The sequence below is a fragment of the Prunus mume genome, linkage group LG6 (genome assembly GCF_029339155.1).
Source record: "Prunus mume cultivar Tortuosa linkage group LG6, ASM2933915v1, whole genome shotgun sequence".
NCBI lineage: Eukaryota > Viridiplantae > Streptophyta > Magnoliopsida > Rosales > Rosaceae > Prunus > Prunus mume.
The window spans coordinates 17,199,405-17,220,069 of record NC_142703.1 but is presented as its reverse complement, the minus strand read 5'-3'; the positions used below and the strand labels follow the sequence as shown (position 1 = coordinate 17,220,069).

At 37.1% G+C, this 20,665-nt stretch overlaps 2 protein-coding genes, 1 non-coding gene and 1 pseudogene across 4 annotated transcripts; 2 read left to right on the top strand and 2 right to left on the bottom strand.

Moving 5' to 3' along the window:
- The first annotated feature begins 1,419 nt into the window (after positions 1–1,419).
- Positions 1,420–2,079, top strand: LOC148916280 (uncharacterized). Its single transcript, XM_089055169.1, has one exon. The coding sequence runs from the start codon at positions 1,435–1,437 to the stop codon at positions 2,053–2,055; it is 621 nt and encodes a 206-aa protein (XP_088911295.1). The 5' UTR covers positions 1,420–1,434; the 3' UTR covers positions 2,056–2,079.
- A 3,540-nt stretch (positions 2,080–5,619) lies between these two features.
- Positions 5,620–11,322, top strand: LOC103335548 (dolichyl-diphosphooligosaccharide--protein glycosyltransferase 48 kDa subunit-like). 2 transcript variants are annotated; one of them, XM_008238564.2, is made up of 13 exons: positions 5,620–6,084; positions 6,208–6,344; positions 7,030–7,155; positions 7,567–7,620; positions 7,775–7,888; positions 8,513–8,568; positions 8,648–8,689; positions 9,299–9,374; positions 9,571–9,642; positions 9,737–9,862; positions 9,956–10,060; positions 10,487–10,570; positions 10,939–11,322. In XM_008238564.2, the coding sequence occupies exons 1-13, from the start codon at positions 5,814–5,816 to the stop codon at positions 10,984–10,986; spliced, it is 1,311 nt and encodes a 436-aa protein (XP_008236786.2). In that variant the 5' UTR covers positions 5,620–5,813; the 3' UTR covers positions 10,987–11,322. The 2 variants fall into 2 exon arrangements, with proteins under 2 accessions (XP_008236786.2, XP_088909871.1); XM_089053745.1 differs by having other exon boundaries at positions 9,737–10,060.
- A 1,303-nt stretch (positions 11,323–12,625) lies between these two features.
- On the bottom strand, positions 12,626–12,756 carry LOC148916279 (small nucleolar RNA snoR83). Its single transcript, XR_016128360.1, has one exon. It is a non-coding gene; the product is annotated as a small nucleolar RNA snoR83 (small nucleolar RNA).
- A 1,921-nt stretch (positions 12,757–14,677) lies between these two features.
- Positions 14,678–15,001, bottom strand: LOC103335547 (putative lipid-transfer protein DIR1 pseudogene; annotated as a pseudogene).
- Between the last annotated feature and the right edge of the window lie 5,664 nt (positions 15,002–20,665).

The following is a 20,665-nucleotide window of genomic DNA, read 5'->3' as shown; positions in this document are numbered from 1 at the left end:
TGTAGAAGGGTTTTCTTTCAATAGTAACACCTCTTACTCGGTTGATGAGGAAAGATGTTAAGCTTGAGTGGACGGAGGAGTGCGGCGAGTTTTGAGGTGAAGAAGCGGTTAACCACCGCACTGTTTGGCTCTTCCGGATAACTCGGGGAACTTTGTGATCTATAGTGACGCATCTTTACAAGGCTTGAGATGTGTTCTAATGCAACATGATCGGATAATTGCTTATGCTTCAAAGCAACTCAAGAAGTACGAGCAGAATTACCCTGTCCATGATTTAGAACTTGCCGCAGTGGTATTCGCTCTCAAAATCTGGCGGCATTATTTGTATGGTGAGACGTGTCAGATTTACACTGATCACAAGAGCCTCAAGTACTTTTTCACTCAGAAGGAGTTGAATATGAGACAGAGGCGTTGGCTGGAATTGATTAAGGACTATGACTGTACGATTGAGTATCATCCCAGCCGAGCTAATGTGGTAACTGATGCACTAAGTAGGAATGTTGGTGGAAGTCTAGCTCTTCTCAGAATGGGTTGTCTTCCATTATTGGTAGAACTGCGAAAGGATGGTGTTGATTTGGAAATGACTTCTCAGGGAGGAATGCTTGCTAGTGTGCAAGTGAGGCCTATTCTGGTTGAGCGGGTGATTGCAGCACAATTGGGAGATCCTAACCTTCGTATGATAAGGTCGGAAGTAGAAAATAGTACACGGACGGATTATGCAATAAGGAAGGATGGAGTTTTGGTGACTGGAACTCGTCTTTGTGTACCCAAGAACGATGAAGACTTGAGACGAGAAATCATGGAAGAAGCTCACTGTTCTACTTACTCTATGCATCCGGGTAGTACTAAGATGTATCGGACTCTACGTGAGTACTACTCATGGCCGCATATGAAGGGGGATATTGCTAAGTATGTGAGCAAGTGTCTGATTTGTCAACAAGTGAAAGCGGAACGGCAAAAACCGTCCGGACTCGTGCAACCACTTCCGATTCCTGAATGGAAGTGGGAGTTTATCACAATGGACTTTGTTTTCAAACTTCCACGTACTAAGGGCATGACGGAATTTGGGTGATAGTTGACAGACTCACCAAATCCGCCCATTTTCTACCTATAAAAGAAACCTATTCCTTGTCGAGGCTAGCAAAACTCTTTGTGGATGAGATCGTGAGGTTGCACGGAGCTCCTGTGTCTATTGTATCGGACAGGGATGCAAGGTTCACATCTCATTTCTGGAAGTGTTTAAATGAGGCTATGGGTACTAAGTTACATTTTAGTACTGCTTTCCACCCACAGACTGATGGACAATCGGAAAGAACCATTCAGACCTTGGAAGATATGTTGAGGTCTTATGTTTTACAACTGAAAGACAGTTGGGATACTCACCTTGCATTGGTGGAGTTTGCTTATAACAATAGTTATTAGTCGAGCATTGAGATGGCTCCGTATGAAGCTCTGTATGGGAGGATGTGTAGAACTCCTGTTTGTTGGAACGAAGTGGGTGAAAGGAAGTTGGAAAAGGTAGATAGTATTCGAGTCACAACTGAGAAGGTGAAAATGATTAGAGAGAAGTTGAAAACCGCACAAGACCGACAGAAGAGTTATGCGGATAACAGGTCCAAGGATCTTGAGTTTGCAGTTGGGGATTGGGTGTTCTTAAAGCTATCTCCTTGGAAGGGTGTGATGAGGTTCGGTAAACGCGGGAAGTTAAGCCCTCGTTATATCGGACCTTATGAGATCACCGAACGTATTGGGCCAGTTGCCTATAGACTTGCCTTACCTACAGAACTATCTCGGATTCATGACGTGTTTCATGTATCCATGCTAAGGAAATACATGCCTGATCCTTCCCATGTTTTAGAGCACCAACCTATAGAGTTGAGTGAAGATTTGACGTACGAGGAGCAACCTGTACAGATCTTGGATAGGAAGGAACAAAGGTTGCGCTCCAGATCCATTCCTGTAGTGAAAGTGTTGTGGAGAAGTCAAACTGTTGAAGAGGCTACTTGGAAACCCGAGGCACAGATGCGGGCTGAATACCCTTATCTCTTCAATTAACAGGTATGCAAATTTCAGGGACGAAATTTTTATAAGGGGGTAGGTTGTAACACCCCGACTCTATTTAATTTTCCAACTTAAAAGGGTAAAACTAAATTAACTGTGAAATTATGAAACTACCCTTGGGGTAGGATATTTTGGTCATTTTCTTGTCCGGAAGGATTTTGGGACCACAAGTGGTTTGGTTGCGTAGGTGGTTCTGAAATGAATTCGTGGACAGGCGGTAGGTTTGAATCGGAGTTATAACGAAGTTTTGGCGATCAAATTACTTTCGGTGGCAAAACCGTAAATAATTCGAAAAGGGTATTTGTAAAAAAAATCAAATTTTTAGTTCATTTTTATTTTTTTCCCCTTCTTTTCTCTCTCCCCGCGCACTCTCTCCTTTCTCGATTTCTCTCTCCTCGACCCGACTCTCTCTCTCTCTCTTCGATTCTCCTAGCTCGAGGCCACGGCAAGGGCCGCACCGGTTCCGTTGGCCGTCTTGACGTCTGGTTAAGACCCACTAGTTTTCGTCGCCGGAAAAGTTGAGAATAGTCGGCAGTATTGACTGGTTCAAATCGGAGGTTTTCCGATCGTTGCACCACCGCTTCAGATCATCATTTTTCCGGTGTTAAAGGTGAGATTTCTCCTTCTTTTTATCTGTTCTAGCTGCCTATTGCTTAGGATGGAAACGATTTTGAGGTTTTGGAAGTTATTTTCGAATTAGGTTTTTGGCCGGTCTTCAATTCGAAATTCCGGCCAATTCCCGGTGGTTTTGGGCTTGCCCGTAGTTGAATGAAGTGCTCCCCTAGTTGAGTAGGACCTGTAGCCGGGAGGGTGACTTGTGATTTGGAGATTTTCCGTTGCGAATTTCTCTGCACACCCGCTTGCTGCCAGCGTGTGGTGACGCGTGGGCAAGTGTGGTGGAGCTGCAAACTATTCCAATGTGATCTTTAAGTTGTCACGAGCGCGTAGGATTTCGCGGATCTCGATTTCGAGGTCGTTTGACTATTGAACGGATTATCGCATATTGTGCATTATTCAGGTTCGATATGTTCCGACCATTGGATCGTTTTCAAATTGAAGTATGTTCCTCTAGATACCCTTAGGATCGTGTAGGATTCGACGGATCGTAAAACGGAGTCCCGGATACTCCGGAAATGCTAACCCTAGCGTGAGGGTTTTAGTAACCGTCCAATCGTGCGATTGTGAGCGATCTAACTGTCCGTTTCGGACCAAACTTACAGGACGTGTATTCTAGACCTCGTAAAACCTATAGGAACTCCCGGGAAGCTAGGGTTTTATTTTAAAGTTCTGTTTTGAAGCGCTTGACGCTCATCGATTTTCAGATTCGAATCGTGCTCACCCAAAGATACGCAGCAGACGGGACCTTCTAAGGGTCAAGTTGTGTGGGACTATTTGTGAGTGGACTTTTCTTTTGAAACTCAGTATGATTTCATCCATGGCAATGTGGCATATAGTTTTATTATGTTTATCAATGATTTATATACGCTCGAATGGGAATTCGAGGTTTTTCATAAAACTTATTATGATATTTGAATTTTGAGAAGCTATATTTACATGCGGCTGTGCATGGGGTACTTGGTGGTTAATATGAGCTATGAAAGGTAATGTTGATCTGTTAATTGGAGTGCGTTAAGCACTCATTTATATACCTCCCCTGATCTGAATTTGGTTACGGATTTTGGATACTTTTGAAATTACTAGAACTCAGAACATCCTTAAGGGGGTGTTGCTTTGTGGACCCTGGATTTGGGGTAGTCTACGCGCGTAGGATCGTATTTCAGCGTACAAGCTTTGTGTCCTGTATGTGCTGGTGAGAGTTAGTCCCCCAGTTGGACGGCTCGTTCCCTAGACACATGGTGAATTGAGGAATGGCTTTGCTATGTGGACTGGTCAAACAGTCCCCCGGTTGGATTGTTTCCCCAGTACAATTAAATATTGGTTATATCTATATACTATTATTAGCATTATTATTATTATTATTATTATGTTACATCATATAATTAGTATGTATATATATATATATATATGAATGTTCTTTTGTTCTATTTCTCGGTAAGGATACTTCCTCGCCGGTCGTACCTTTGAGAACGTTTATGAGTCTAACCTCTCGGAACTCTTAAGTTGAGTGGTGGGCTTCGTGAAGTATGATTCACGGATTACGGATTTGAGATCCGGTTTAGTACGTGTTTATATACTGTTTCTGATGGTTTTGTTATGCTTATGGTTTCATTGCATGTTTTAATAAAGGTGGGGGTTATACTACTTTGATTTCACTTGAACTGAACCTGATTTTTGTCCACTCACAACTTTTTTTTGACCCGATGCAGTGAGCTTTGCAGTTGAGCCGAACTGGGTGCATCTTGGAACTCGAGTCTTTGTAGAGACTCTTGGTACTTTTTCCTTTCAGTTAAATGGTACTTGATTGTATTTTGAATTCGTAGATATGCTCTGTATCGCTTTGAGGGTTTAAATTTTGTGAGGCCTTGAGGCCTTGTTTGTAAAATTATTTTATTGCTTGTAAGCATCTTTGTCGTTGGTTGTAATTAATCAAATTTTGAACAGTTGAAATTTGAAATGTTCAATTTACAGGAGACTCGCCAAATTTTTGGTAGAAAGTCTCGATCTTTAGTAAATGGGCCGGCATCGGGTTGATGTCGGTAATTAGGCGGTCCGTCCCAGATTCCGAGAAATTTCGGGTCTTGTCATAAAATCCGTAATCGAATACCCTTAAAATAAGGAATGAGATCAACTAGGGGAGTAGTTGATACGATTCCCATTACTTGATTCCCTATGTAAGGCATGTTTATGCATCAGTAACATGGGTATGGAAAGAAAATGAATGATTTCCATTTCTGACTTCCTCTGCTTTTACTTGCAATCATGAATGAAAAATACATGGGTCACACCTCAAAATCCGTAATCACATCCCCTCAAAACTAGTAATCGAATCAACTTACTACCTTCCAAAAATACCCTTATCGCTTTACAATAATTCCAAAACACCTTAAAGCCTAAAAAAAAAATTCAATGGCTATTTATTAATTACTGTTGGAAAAAGCAAAGTTTTTATCTTTTCACCTTGGTTGCTAGCCGCTATTTGTCTTGTTATGATTCTTATAACTATGCCATATATATTTTTTCTATTATATTATGTATATTATTATATACTAGTTTTTTCATCACTCGCCATATAGTTTCTTATATTATACATTAGTTATAAAATAAACCTGTGTATATTTTCTTTTTTATAAGTTACTTAGGTGAAAAATATATATTTATATGTGTAGGGCATTTTAATAATCAAATTAGTTTAAGTTTTGATTCATAAGAATTAGTAAACAATAACAATGAAATTCAACTCCATTTCTGTGCTAATTCCATATAGTTAGTAAACAACTTAATTGAAATGATTCTTCTCATACCGATTCATTACTTTTCCAATTTCTAAATCCCCCAATTCCTTACTTCCTCCGTTTATGATAAGTGAATGACCCTTAAAAATTTCTTGATTCATGACTTCTTATATTCCTAAGTCACGACTATCGTTTGGGAAAATATGTCTCAAAGAAATATAAAATAAAGAAGGCAAATATAAGGAAAAAAAGGAAAAGAAAAAGAGAAGAAATTACGAAAAGTCAGCCAACCCCTTCCACAGTGCAGAGTCCACTCTAGTTTTGCGATCTGAAGGAAAGAAAGCCGAAGCAGCACTTCTCACAGGCGCATTTCTCCTCAGTCCCTCCCAAACCGAAACCATGCTGAAGCTCCTCAGTGTCCTCACCTTCCTAACCCTAACCCTCCCATTTCTCACCCACTCTTTCTCGCCGGACCACCCAACCGATCGCCGGATCCTCGTCTTGCTCGACGACCTCGCCTTCAAATCCTCGCACTCCTTGTTCTTCAAGTCCCTGCAATCTCGAGGCTTCGAGCTCGATTTCAAGCTCGCCGATGATCCCAAGATCTCCTTGCAGCGTTACGGCCTGTATAGCTATGACGCCTTGATTCTCTTTTCTCCTTCGGTCGATCGTAAGTCTCTCTCTTTTCGAAATGTTGTGTTGTGGAAAACGAAAACTTTGGTGAATTGAAATGGTTTTGGGAATTCAGATTGACTGTATTTATTTATGATTTCTGTTTTATCATGTGATATAGGGTTTGGAGGGTCCATTGACCTGGCTGCTATACTTGATTTTGTGGATAGCGGTCATGATTTGATCATTGCAGCTGATACCAATGCATCTGATTTGATCCGACAAATCGCAGTCGAGTGCGGAGTTGATTTTGATGAGGTTGGTTTAAGCATTGAAGCATTTCACTGGTTACTATATCAATTATCTCTTTTCAGTCTCCTTTTTAATATTCAGAATTTCCTTGAAGTTGGTTTCTGTCCAGTATGCATGCATTGCTTCTTTAAATCTTCTACTATCAAGAAAAAAAAGGACATTTCTTTGAAGAATTGATCATTTGGGAATAACAGAAACAGCCATAATCACTAAAGTGCTTTAATTCAGAATGGTTTGGATGAAATTATAATGCTTTATTAGCAATTGCAGAATTATCATCATATCGTGTCATGAACTGTTGCTAGATGTGAGCTCTTTATGAATAACTTCTGATCTTTCTAGAGGTGTATTTTCTGCTGCTTCCTTAATGACAGCAAGAATGACTTCACTAAAATGAGCATATTGTCAATTGCTAGCTCCTGTCATTAAGTACACAATAATGCTCACAGACCACTGTCATACACTGCACTGATATGACTGTGAGGTTAGCAAAATCATTTTTGTTGAAATAGCTGTTCTTTACATATGTTTTTCTACTTCTCTTATCTCATAGTATTCTACAAGGTTTAATGACATTCATATCCTTCCCTAGAATTCATACGTGTTTCTCTAGGTCATAGCTTTTCTTCCAGCATTTTGAGCTTGATTAAAGAACTGATGTTTTTGAGTATGTTATTTACAATGGGTACAGGATCCAGCGGCTATAGTCATAGATCACACAAGCTATGCAGTTTCCAACACTGAAGGAGATCGTACAGTTATTGCTGCTGATGATTTCATCAAGTCTGATGTAATTTTAGGAAGTAAGAAAATTGAGGTATCTATTCTTAACAATGTTAATATTTGTTGTCCAGTTGAATTATGTTAAATCTTGCTCATGTGTATTTCAATTGGTAGTATTTACAGAATATTGTTTCCAACTCAATTAATTTCGTGTATGAAGTGTTCTGAATTTGTAATTTCTCGTTCTCATTTCCTAATTTGCGTTTTGTTTCTTCTACTTTTGCTCTTCCATCAACTTTTATGGGTACTGGCCTGGCTACAGGTCGTGACATTTTTCCTCTAGCCATTCATCATTTTTGTCCTATCCAATAATAGCTTAAGCAAAGTGTTTTGAGAATTTGTAACAGTTGCACTCAGAGACAATTCAATGCACACTATTAGTAAATGGTAGTGGTAATTATTGTCTTTGTCCCTGATATTGTTTATGTTGGTGCTTCTGCCACAGGCTCCTGTACTTTTCCAGGGGATTGGCCATACGGTGAATTCTGAAAATAGCCTGGTAAGATTTTTCAATTTTCCATCTTCAGTGCATTGCAAAACAAGAGAATGAACCTTTGTGCTAATTAAAGTTATTCAACTGTTATTGTTTTTCGGTTTTTATTTAAAAAAAATTTAACCCTCACTTTTTCATGTAAATATGTGCATCATTTTAGGTTTTGAAAGTTCTCTCAGCTTCACCTTCAGCATATTCTGCTAACCCCAAAAGCAAGCTGTCAAATCCTCCTTCTCTCACTGGATCTGCTATATCTTTAGTTTCAGTTGTGCAGGTGTGTTAACTCTTCACTGCCTGTTTTCCTCTCCTCTTTTACTGCATTACTGTGTATATTATTTTTGTGATACATAGATGCTTTCCTTTGTTTATGTGTTTGTCTATGCTTTGTTTAGAAAATTCAAACTCATGGTTCTCTGTGATATGTAAATGATATTGAAGATATTGTTAATTATTTACAACTTACTATTTGTTTCATAATGTTTTCTTGAAGATAGTGTTAATTTTTTTACCTCTCTCTTTCTTTCTGTCTCTATTTTTTTCCTGGAGGGAAACATAGGACTAATTGCTATAACATAATTACTCCAGAAAACTATTATAGAGCATCCTACTTTTGCTCATTTCCACTTAGTATTATGTTCTGCTTCCCCTTTTGCCTATGAGGCCAGTGACTTTTCTCCAAATCCTGCCCTAGCTATTGGAAATGGATGTTTGGTCTTCAGTATCAGGATTTAGCTCCTTATTGTCTGGTTCTAAATGTTTACATTCATAAACAGTACTAAATCAGTGAGTTCTTTGAGTGGAGAGATCTGTAAATGATGTGTGTATATATATATATATATACATATATATATATATATTCTGTAACAGTTTTCATGTGTTTTTCTTGTCTATTTTGTAGGCAAGAAACAATGCTCGGGTTTTGATCTCTGGTTCATTAAGTTTGTTTAGCGATAGGTATGTGATGATTTCCTGTCAAATGAAGTTCTCTAATTTTTTGATTGTTTCCTCTGACAAGGTTTGGTTCTCTTTTCAGGTTTTTCAGATCTAAGGTTCAGAAGGCTGGGAGCCCAAAGAAGTGAGTGATCCTATGAATTCTAATTTAATTTCTTTTCCATACATGTTTCAATTGATATTAGGACATTTCCTGTTCTAACTGCCACATAATGTATTAACTTATATAATCAAAGAGGAAAAAGAACCTTTTAGTGGAGAATGGAGTTACAGCTTGCCTGTTGTCAGTTAACTAATAGCTATATATCTGATATGTTGAAATGGTCATGATGTAGTTTAGTTGGTAGTCACACATCTTTGAAAAGAAGATCCCAAGTTAACTGGTATATTGGGTATGGTGAAAATTCAATTGTTGATTGGTTATAAACTAATAAAAGCTTGTAGGCTGTGGCGCCTATTTTGAAGTAGGGATGGCCTTTACAACTTATTGATGAGCTATGATTCATGCAGAGATTAGGCTAGATATTTAGACATCAATAGAAATATGGATGCTAGAGAAATAAGGGCTCACAAGCAGCTTATAAGATATGTTTTTTCCTAATGTAGCTGCACAAAATGACTGATGAATAAAATATGCATTTTTGGGTGCGTTTACTGTGCATACCTCTTAATACCATAGAAGACTTTCCTGTTTGAAGAAGAAATTAATGAGAAACCTATTTTGTGATAACAGACATGAGAAATCAGCTAATGAGCAGTTTCTGACTGAACTTAGCAAATGGGTTTTCCATGAAAGAGGTCATCTCAAGGTGAGGCAAAAGTTATTATCTTGTCGTCCTGATATTATAATGTTTATTAATTAGGCTTGCACAAAAGTAAAAAAAGGGAAAAGAAAAAAAAAAGAGAAATAAGAGATGGTGGCCGGGTTAACTCATCTAATAGTTTCATTTTAGGTATTGCCAGGTTTCTTAAATGCTCACCTTATTAAACCATTTTGTTCTGTAGGCTGTGAATGTAAGACACCACAAAGTTGGGGAAGCAGATGAACCTGCAATTTACAGGATCAACGATGACTTGGTAATTTTTATTTATTTGTGTTGTTAATAAGGACTCCCAAAAAAGAGCAAAAAACTAAAGTTCTTGGCACCTGACACTGAAATCACAATTGAAGGAATATTCGGTGGAGATTTATGAATGGCATGGAAAAAGTTGGGAGCCATATGTTGCTGATGATGTTCAAGTGCAGTTTTATATGATGAGTCCCTATGTTCTGAAAACCTTATCGACTGATCAGAAGGTAATGCACGTTATTCCCTCCAGACTTTCTGTATATCCTGTAGATTTTCTGTTGATACCCTTACTGATTTTTGTCTTATTTTTTGTATTGCAGGGCAGTTATTTTACAGCGTTTAAAGTTCCAGATGTTTACGGGGTGTTCCAGTTCAAGGTTGAGTACCAGAGGCTTGGCTACACAAGTTTATCCCTATCAAAGCAGGTAAGAAATGTACCTATTCATGGTGGAGATGTATCTATAACTTGTTAAGAGAAGATGTTGCTATTAAAAAAGGTTTATCTGTGTTTACCGTTAAACAGAAATACAGCAGTCTATTTATCAAGGTCGAACCTTCTTGCATTAATTTGAATGGTGATAAAAAAGAAAGAAAATAATGATTGTATAGTCTAACATACAACAACGAGCCACCCACCTATGTTTTATATTTAGTATGGAAGATGGCTGAGTTAAGACATTTTGTGTAGCACATAAAGCATTATAATCCTGTGCCCAAAACTTTTGACTCTGACTAATTGTGCTACCTTTTATTTTGTATCATGCTTTGTGTGTGTACGTCGGGCTTTTTTGTTTTCTTGTACTGTTCCTTTATCCACCACCTGAAGGAAAACCATGGATATTGAATTGCAGATTCCTGTTCGGCCATTTAGACACAATGAATATGAAAGATTTATACCAGCAGCTTATCCCTATTATGGAGCAGCATTTTCTATGGTAACTCTTTTTTGCTCTCTGTAATTGGTCATTAATATATTATACATGTATATAACGAGCTGCTTAGATGGGATCCCAGTTTGTAGGCTCCTTTGCCGTTCAAACGGCACTCCATGTTTTTTGTTATTTAACATTTTTCCTGTGTAACTTCTGCCCAACTCTCTCTTTTACTGTTTCCCAACTCTCTTTTAATGGTCTGAAGGCGATCTCAGCTTTCTTGGCCCAGTCATTAGTGTATGTTCCATGACATAGGAAAGAAGCCCAAGATTCCCACCTTTTGGTGTCATAATTCAATGAGTATGATCTTAGCTTTACTGAAAATTACTTGGCAATATTCTGATAAAAAAATATTTTTGTTTGTGATGCAGATGGCAGGCTTCTTCGTCTTCACGGTTGTCCACTTATACAGCAAGTAGCTTTAGAACAATTTGTCAGGGAAGATGTACCGCGGGGACCAAGAGCTTGGGAATGGAGATTTTGATAGGCAATAGCATTACGCAGACTTTTCTATATTATAGGACAAATTATGTCGTTGAGGAACTGCTAATTATGCCAATCCTTTTTATTCATCCAGTTAATAGACGCCATCATCTCCTAGGCCGCCACGGTCGTTTATACATTTAAAAGTTACTCTCGTGCCAAAAATGCCCATCAGAGAGAAATGAGAAAACTGGTTGATTTATGGAGGCTGTAGGAGTGTTCTGAAAGATGGTTAATATCTGAAAATTCTATTTTATGATTGTGTTATTTTAGATGGTACAAATGTGACATTAGATGGATCAAGCGATTTACTGAAAATATGCCCTTTTTCAAATATCTAAGCAGTTAGTCCCCTTCTATTGAGGGATCCCTCAAATAATTTTATTTGAGGGACGCCTTTAAGACTCTACAATTTTTTTTCCAATGATCAAAACCATCTATTTTTTAGGTCTTCATTCATAGATCATCCTTACAAAAAATTAGACAATTTGGAAACCGTTTCGACATCCAATTGTGTCATACAAAATCAATGAACACGGTGCTTCAAGAAAGTATTAAAATTTCAATAACTCAATTGAATGATCAAATGATATCGGATTCAAGTGATTTTTTGTGGAGATGATCTTTGAATGTGTATCTACAAAATAGACGGTTTGGATTAGTGAAATACAATCCGGAGTGAGCCCTACAAGGGGTGTCCTCAAATAAGCTTATTTGAGGATCCTTAAGCTCTCTGTCTAAGCAGTAGGAAAATCGCGTACAGATTGCTTTGATTTCAAAGTAACTGCAATCTTAATTGGAGATTTGCAGTGCATATAAAACGTGGTCAGCAAATGTCGATTCTGCCCCTTACGAGGAAAAATGAAGCTCCAGTAACTCGTAATTTGCACTGGATTAGTTTTTGCTTAAGTTTTCCCTTTCTTTGTATGCTATACCCCCCTATATTTCAGCTTTAGGGTTTTTAACTGCAATAATTCACATTCATTTTGGTTTAAATTTTGTCATGCTTCAATTGTGATACGCGGCAATTTGGTCCTTCCGTCAATATAACCTTCAACTTCAATTAATATAGGATCAAACGACCTAAAATTTCAATTCATACAGGATCAAATGACACTCAGGTACAAATTCATGGACTATTGCAATTGAAAATGAACCTCCAATTTTATGGGAACGAACTAGCATTTTGCAGCATTCAAAATAATGCTAATGAGCTACTTTTTTTATATATGAAAATTATATAATTATAATTGAAACATTTTCTCTTCTCACATCACATCACATCTTACGTGTTGGTCAATTGAACTGGAATATCCATTCCATTGTTTGATTAACCAAAAAAAAAACAAAAAACAAAAAGGGTAGCTCTATGACCTAGTAGTGAATCTAAATCCCCACAAAACCAATTTTAAAATCGACGTTTAATTCTTAATATCATATCCTCAGAAACACAACCAACCCATGGGGCAATGCTTAAAAGCAATGCTGAAAATAAACGTTTTCTGTAAAATTTTGACAACTCTTACCAGACCAGCATTTAAAAAAAAACTCGTAAAAGAAAAAGAAGCCTGATTTATATGTATGGAAAGTTACTAGTAAACGCCTTGCGATGATTAAAAAAAACAGGCATTTATCAGCGAAACCTCCAGAGTTGATTTTGGCCTCCTATGAATCAGATAAGCACCAATTCTCAGCTTATCTGGGATTAATGAAGGCACCTCCTCCCCTTTTTCCCACCATTCAAAATAACACACACACAGCCGTACAAATTCAATAACACAAAAACGCAATGAAAATCTGCATAAAAACGTCTTCTTCTCAGACGGGCAGAGTTTGGAGCTCAGGGTTTTGTTGGGTTTTTGATCTTCTGTTTTTCTTGGCTGCTCCATGTATTTATACTCATGAGAAGAAAACCCTAATCCCTTTTGTTACTATTTCGTCCTTCGACTTTTTTATATTTCATTTTGCGCCTAATTATTCTGAAAAATTGAAAGTTCAGACGTGGGCTCACATTTACAACCGGCCTTAACCAAGTGTGAGTGAGATGGCCTAAACAAATGAGAGCCCAATACAATTCCATGACCTCTTTTATTTTATTTTTATTATTTTATAGAAGTGATATTGGATTGGAGAAAGGGGAATAGAATCTAATCTCGAGATTTCGGATGCATGGGTAAATGGTCTTAAGACTCTTAACTACTCTACAAGTCCCTTACGTGTTATTCTAGGAGCTCTATGACCGAATTGTGTCCACAATCCAAGTAGCTCGTATTTTAGTTTTATTCCCAATATTAGAAGAGGTTTAAAATTACAATTCCCTATTGCACTCATGGGTTTCAAGCCATGAGCTTTATTGATTTGATATATGAAGTCTGCAAAATTATATATGGGGGAAACGCAGATATCTCTGTTCTGTAGACTCATATCGCGAAGTGAGTGTTATAGAAATACAAGAGTATACACATGGGTGTGTATAAGTTTCTCTTATAGTAATAGGTGGGGTTTCTTAGCCCAAAAAGATGTAGACGTGGACTAGATGCTATAACCCATCTACTGCACCCGAGGTTGAAATGGAAAAACTTAGCCCGATAGTGGCCAGTTTGGGTCAAATTTATGACGCATATGAAGAGGAGGCCCACCACTCTTGACAATTTTGTTTTGGCTCATATATTGTTTTTAATTTCATTTTATTTTATACTCAAAGGAAAGCCATAGAGGAGAGGTGAGGTATGTGTCAGGCAAATGTTCTTTACCATGGGAGCGCAAATCAAATCAAGACGAAGCTATTTTTAACAGTCTCATTGAAAAAATATTGTAACTTTTTTTTTTTTTTTTGGGGTTTGTCATTCCCCAAGTTCTTGATAAATTATCAAGGTTTCAAATTCTCAACAAGAAACCTAATAGGCGAAAAAACATCGTACAAATTTTTCTACAAATTTTTTTTTAATTAATCCCTCTTTCATTAAAGAAGGTTTCATGTTTAAAGTCCAGAGTTGGAGTTTTGATACTAATTTGATGGTTTAGTATTTATTTTCTTACACTGAAGTTTGCAATCATTTTTCCGTAAACTAAAATAGTTTAAAGTAATTTAGACTATTGTTTGGACAAATTTTCTCTTATGTGGACGTTCGGACGTTATTACTGTGTAGACGTTATTTATTTTTTACTACCCCTCCATACTTTTCTTCATGTTTAAAGATGTTCGCGCGTCCGCATAAGAGAATAATTGATTGTTCAAATCTATAAATAATAAAATAAAAACATGACCGTCGTTTATTTTGAAAAAAAAAAACCCTGCATGATCGGTATTCATCATGTGATATGTATTACGAAATGATAATGCTATATGTTGAGGCTATAAGAAGTTCATAATTTAAACAATACATAAACATCCAAATAGAACTTTACAATAGGACAATCAACATTACATCATTGAAAATCAAAACACACCCTTGCAAACAGAAGCAAACAAGTTAAAATAAGCTTGAGAAAACAAACAACAATGAACCAAAAAACTTAAGTAAAAAGTTACCACAACAAACAAAAACAAAATAAATTAAGCTGCAGAAAAACAAATACAGATCTATCTCTTACGCAGCACTTGATGATCATATGCGTAACAAATTACTAGCAACGGATGGGCTGGCCAAGGTTGCATTTGGCAGGAAGCTGCATGGCAAGGTTTGGGTCGATGCCATAGGCAGACAGAAGGTTTGAGTACTTCTTGAAAAGGCAAAGGCATTGGAAGTCAGCCGTTTTAAGAGCTGAGCAACAAAGAGCTGAGGGAGGCAGAGGGTTTTGCCCACTCACTGCTGGGGCACATGCATTCAAACCCTCTTTTGTCATGCGGCAAAAACTCTGCTCATTGTTCACCACCAAGGCCTCAGATTCAATGGCTAGTGCCAAAAGCACTAATGCCCCAATCACAACAAGCTTCTTGTATGCTTCCATGTCTAAAAATATCTCTCTCACTCTCTATGATATATGTCACTGCTGTGTAGTGAAGTGTGTGAAAGATGGGTTGTGGGTTTGGCCTTATATAGCAAACCAAACACATGGGGCTGGTGAGTTGTCTTACTCTTGCCCATGGCCACTTGTTACTATTTTGTGGTGTGCTTGGTTTGGTCATTTTTGGTCTCCACTTAATTAAATTTCCTATGTTAGATCTTGTTAAGTTAGACAACATAATTAAGGTGAATCTGGACCATTGATTAATTACGTTGATTATATAAATGTGTTATTCAAATTCACAACTTGAAAAGATAAGCATATATATTAATATAATACGTCGTATGAAAAAAAAGTATTAGCATGGAGTTGTATCCGCTTGACCTAAAAAAGAAGCATGGAGTTGTCATACTGCATACATCATTTCAGACTTTCATTTAAGAAATATTGGTTAAGAACTTCTAATCTTAGTCATCCATTAAATGTGTTGGTGAGTCTAATAATACGCACCATACATGAATGGCTGAGTCGATCATGAAAAATTAATAGTTTTATATGGAAAAAGAATGAAAATAAAAAATGTGCATATTTTTTTTTTTTGGTCAATAATGTGCATATATAATTAAGCTTAAAACCAGCAGCCCATTCGGATTACACTGTTAGAACTCGTGACAGAGAGTTGGCGTATTACATTACTGTGGGCTGTAAAGGTCACGGAGGTGCATAGGTGGTGACAAGATATTGGTCTTTTCTGGAGATTAATGCATTATCCAAATTAATTACCCTAAGATAGTTTAAGGAATTAATGTGCAGCTTTGTATCGTATGATGACAAGTACATGTGACCCTTCATATCCATTTGTCATTATTTTCATTTTGATTATTTTATATTTGATGGGGAAGTAGGTTGAAAAGTCATTAATTAACAGGATTGGATAGGACAAGAAGGCTTTTATTGAGTACAAGTGAGAGTCTAAAATAGATGGGACAAGATTTTCACACACGCGCACCAAGATGCCAGGGAGGTTCGTACATGAGACCTTTAGTTTGCAAGTCAAAGTCATTTTCCACTTGGCTAGACCCATTAACGAAGAAGAAGGCTTTTGAAAATACATGGAATATTTGAAGCCCAACATCCATCCAAATTCAAATAATTGGTCCATACTCTCAAGTTCCGAAGTGTAACTAGCCCTTATAAATAAGTGACGGTGGGATTGAAAAAGCAAATAAAGTAGTTGTGGTGGGGTGCGGTGGATATAGTAATAGCAATGTATAGTGATGGGGAGAGGCGCAAAGAGGTGCAATTGCACTTTCCCTCGTCGGATGATACTGTGGAGGTGGCAGACTTTGCCCCTCTGGTTTAGGCCTCATCATTTGGCCCGCGGGCTCATGGGCCGATGGGGACCTGCCCGACCCATCGAAAAAGCCCGATTCGGCCCGTTATGGGGTTTGGGCTTGAGATGGCCCACCCACCTGGGCTAGCTTGGGCTTGGGTGTTTGAAGTCCACCATAGGTCCGCCTGTTAAGCCCAAGAAAGCCCTGGCAGTCCACAAAAGCCCGCCTCGTTAGGCTCGCATACATATATAATTATGTATAAATAAGAGTTTAGGTTTAGAATTATATAATTTAAATCACATATAATTTGTTTCATTTCATTTACTTTTCTTTACTCATTCATAGTTTATAATTTGATGATTAGCACATTAATTTGTGTCAATTTTTAATTCAACAATTATGTGTGTGTGTGTGTGTATATATATATATATAAGATGAACAACATATCACATCACCAAATATAATCATATCACAAAACATAATCGTACCACCAAATATAATCATACTTTTCTTGAACACATCACCAAATATTTGCATATTTATTCATACTATCCTTTTAATTTTTTTTAATTTTTTTATACTTATTATTTTTTAAAACGTATTACGGTCTAATTATGTAATAACCTCAAAAATAATACTTGGTTTTATTATTTTTGTGGAAAATCTTATTAAGTTGTGTGACTTTATTGGGTGTTTTATGAATTTGGTTTTATGTGAAAATATTGGAATTAAGTGAGTTTAATCTCAAATTTGGACTAAAATGCCCTTATGATTAAGTTTATGATTTTTTTTGAACGAAGTAGGCCCGTTTAGGCCCGCCCACCCAGCCCGATGAGCTTTCTCAAGCCCGGCCCATGAGTCGGGCTTGGGCTTCAATTTTCAAAAAACTGAGCTGGTATTTTCTCTCTCATCTTTAAAGCCCGGCCAAAGCCTATTAAATTTAGGCTGGACTAGCCTGACCCGGCCCATTGACGAGCCCTACTCTGGTCTGCCCCCTAATTTTTTGAGTTTTTGCCTGAGTGAGACTTTTTGGTATTTGATGCGCTGCTGGGAGTTCGTGTTTGTTGCATTCCTGCACTGCGAGCGGAATGCGTGCTCTCTTTTTTTAAAGTCCTAGCTCAGAACAACCTGGTTTCGGACCAGACAAAAATAAAAAAGAGTGTAAACCTGCACGCATCCTTACCTAACATGAATCTGTATAAATCCTATTAATAAAGAGTGGAGGGGAGCCCGGCCCAAGTTGAAGTCACTCCAAGCAATTCAATTCAATTCAAAATTGAAGAATAAACTCCGTTGTTGAAGTTGCGCTTGCAGCTATCAGATTCAGACCAAATCCTTCGCAAGGTCTGGGACTTTTTTGCTTATGTTATTGTTTTCTTCTTCTTTTTTTCTCTTCTAGTTTTTTTCTTCCTTCTTTTTTTTAATAATTTTTTTTTTTTGGCTTTCTCTGTATTCGTATAATCAATAGCAAATTACTTGTGTCAAAAATATGGTGCCACGGATCCACCCCCATATACACTATAGTCAATCAGTCATAGACCTAAAACCTTTATGAATTTTGTTGTTGCTAAGCTTTTAGCATTTTAAAATTGCCCATTTCTTGAAGAATTCATGGATCCACCACTAGTTGTAGTGGTGGAGATGGGCGAAGATTTGTCAGAAAAACTAGTAGTTGCAGTGTCATGGAATTTCAAGAAAAATACTTGCCTCATTTCCATGGAAGTAGGAACTTATATTGTCTTGTCATTCACAGTTTGACACATATGTACATATTTTGTTATTATTGTATTTTTTATGAAATATTTTTGCATTGTCAAATTGTGATTTGTAAGAAATGAGGGATGTGTAGTGTCCATTTTTAAAATGACACCACTAGCAAAACAAAAACAAAAAATCAATGCGCATGATATTGGTGTCCACAAAAGAGGTTTGTTTTTGGTGCCCAATTTAGTTATTGGGCACTAGAAGTGCCAATACGAACTTTTTTTAGATGCCATTATTAATATAAATCCCTTTTGTGGATATCAATATAAGATGTTGATATTATACCATATTTGTGGGAATGAGAAGAAAAAAAAGTTTTCTTCATGACTAATGAATCTTCTACCTCATTTCTTAATTCAACTTACTTCTGATTTTGACAGTAAAATATGTTCTGAAATGGAAATCAAGAATTACCTTGTTAATGTATGATTTTTACTATTTTCTTTTGGCTTCCCTTGACAACTTTGTAATAGGATGTGTTTTGTTATTTATCAAGCTCAAGTTTAGATTAAGGAAAACCTTTCTTGGTGCTCTTCTCTAACTTCTGCTCTATGGAGGTTCAAGCAAGTTGACAAAGGTATAGTGCATTGCATATCATTTCATAAAACAGTCTTCATAAAAATGATGACTAGTCATCCGTTTTCAGATGACTAGTCATCCTTGCTATGTAGGATTTCCAGCTAGATAACAAACTGTTTTGTCCTATTCCTCTTTCTCTCGCTCTGCTCATCTGTGTTTTCGACCTAATGAATTTTGGCTGTAAAGGCTACGTTTTTGGTCATTTGGTGGCTGTCTCTTTCGCGTGGGAGTTTTGGAAAGATTGCTTTGCTTTCTTTCTCTTCTTCTTTAAGAGAGAACCATATATTTTCATCTATGAGTTTTTCCAATTGATTTCTTTTTGAAAAACTGCTTTTGAAAACCCGAATCTGCATCTAGCTATTCAAATCATCTCTCATTTATATCTAGGTCAGATTCAAGACTGATTTCTTCAAGAGTATGGTTTCTTGAAGAAATTGGTCATTCTCCTTTGAATCTAAATATTAGTTTCGGTCTGTGTTGGAGCTTGCAAGCTAGTGCTATGGGATGAACGAGTTGGAGAAGGAGCTGCCATTACCATGAAGAACTGAGCTTCAAGTTTTGCTAAGTTGGAGAAGAAGATTGCACAAAGGAGGTATTGCTCATATTCCTAAATAGACCTAGGTGCATCTTGAGCTTGGTTGTGTTTCCTTTGTAAGAATCTTTTTCTACTTAGTGAAGTGCCTAGTCGGTTGATGACTCCCAGTCTTTCCCAATGGTGGGTTTCTGGGTGAACAAAATCTGTTTTGCATATCTGTAATTTTTCTGGATTTGTGTTCTTGGTGGTTGACTAGTCATTTTTATCTGCTGTTTGATGTTTGCATGATTATGATGATTTCACACACTTTCACCATAGTTGTTGCTAGCACAGGGGATGCCTAGATTGACGGGTCCTTCTGAGTGCCTAGGTTGTCACTAGTAATCTTTTAGGGTTGCAGGTACATTGTGGCATGATCTGTGTGTTCTCTTGATTGTGATTGTTCATGACTAGCAGTTGACTAGTCATATATGTATTTGGTCAAGGTTTAAAGTGTGTGAAGATTGCCTTGTTGTTTTGTCTTGTTTGTGTAATTAAATTTACCATTTGTCACCTAAGTACCAATTTCATACCTTCCAACTTTGCAATGAAAGTATGTTGCAATTGATTAAGTTCCGAGCTTGACCATGGTCAAGGTGAGAAAGACTTCCATGAAACGAGAGTAGCACTATGTTATTGTTATCTCAGTAAATAACGCTATGACTCTCATGCGTTTTGTAGTTGCTTCTTGTTGTTTTGTTTCACATCTAGAAATAAAATATCATGATACTTCATTAATATAAAGGATGATAGTCAATAAGATCAGGAGCCATGTGAGAACCAAGCGATTCAACTACTACAAGGGGTTTATAGCTCGAGTAGTTATTTATTTATGTACCCGAGGTCATGTGTTCAAATCCCCTATCCCCGCGTTGATTGTATAAAACAAAAACAAAAACAAAAACAAAAAACAAAACAAAAAAACAAAAAACAAAAAAACTATTTGTAATGACACGTTGGAAAATAAAACGTAGAGTAGAAGGATTAACACGTTTTCTTCTTCTTTGGTATTTACTGTTATGGTAGTTTCCCCATTTTTATTACTTTAGAATATGTGAATGATGCTATTGCTAGCTGATGCTGTTATTTAGCTAATTTAAATTTGGGGTTTAAGAATTTGGGAAAGTTGAGGGAAGGAGAGGTTGAACTACTTTGCATTTGAAGACCTAATAATAGTAAGCGAATAATGACGTCGTGGGAGTTTGATTGGAGTACTAACGTATGAGCATCATCATACAAATTATACATGTAATCTAACATATGAGCAATGAGCATCATCATACATTACACATATAGAAGTCATCATGTAAGACTAGATCAAACAAGTACATCAGCATCTTTTTTTCTCACACATTGCAAACTAAAAGTCATCATCATGTAATTAGTTAGTTAATTATGAACACTAGTTGTTTTTTC

Bases quoted from the DNA above. Each gene is read 5' to 3' on its own strand.
- LOC148916280 (XM_089055169.1), top strand. From the start codon at position 1,435: ATGGCTCCGTATGAAGCTCTGTATGGGAGGATGTGTAGAACTCCTGTT.
- LOC103335548 (XM_089053745.1), top strand. From the start codon at position 5,814: ATGCTGAAGCTCCTCAGTGTCCTCACCTTCCTAACCCTAACCCTCCCA. The intron at 6,085-6,207 runs GTAAGTCTCTCT...CATGTGATATAG, and splicing joins CTTTTCTCCTTCGGTCGATC to GGTTTGGAGGGTCCATTGAC. The intron at 8,690-9,298 runs GTGAGTGATCCT...TTGTGATAACAG, and splicing joins AAGGCTGGGAGCCCAAAGAA to ACATGAGAAATCAGCTAATG.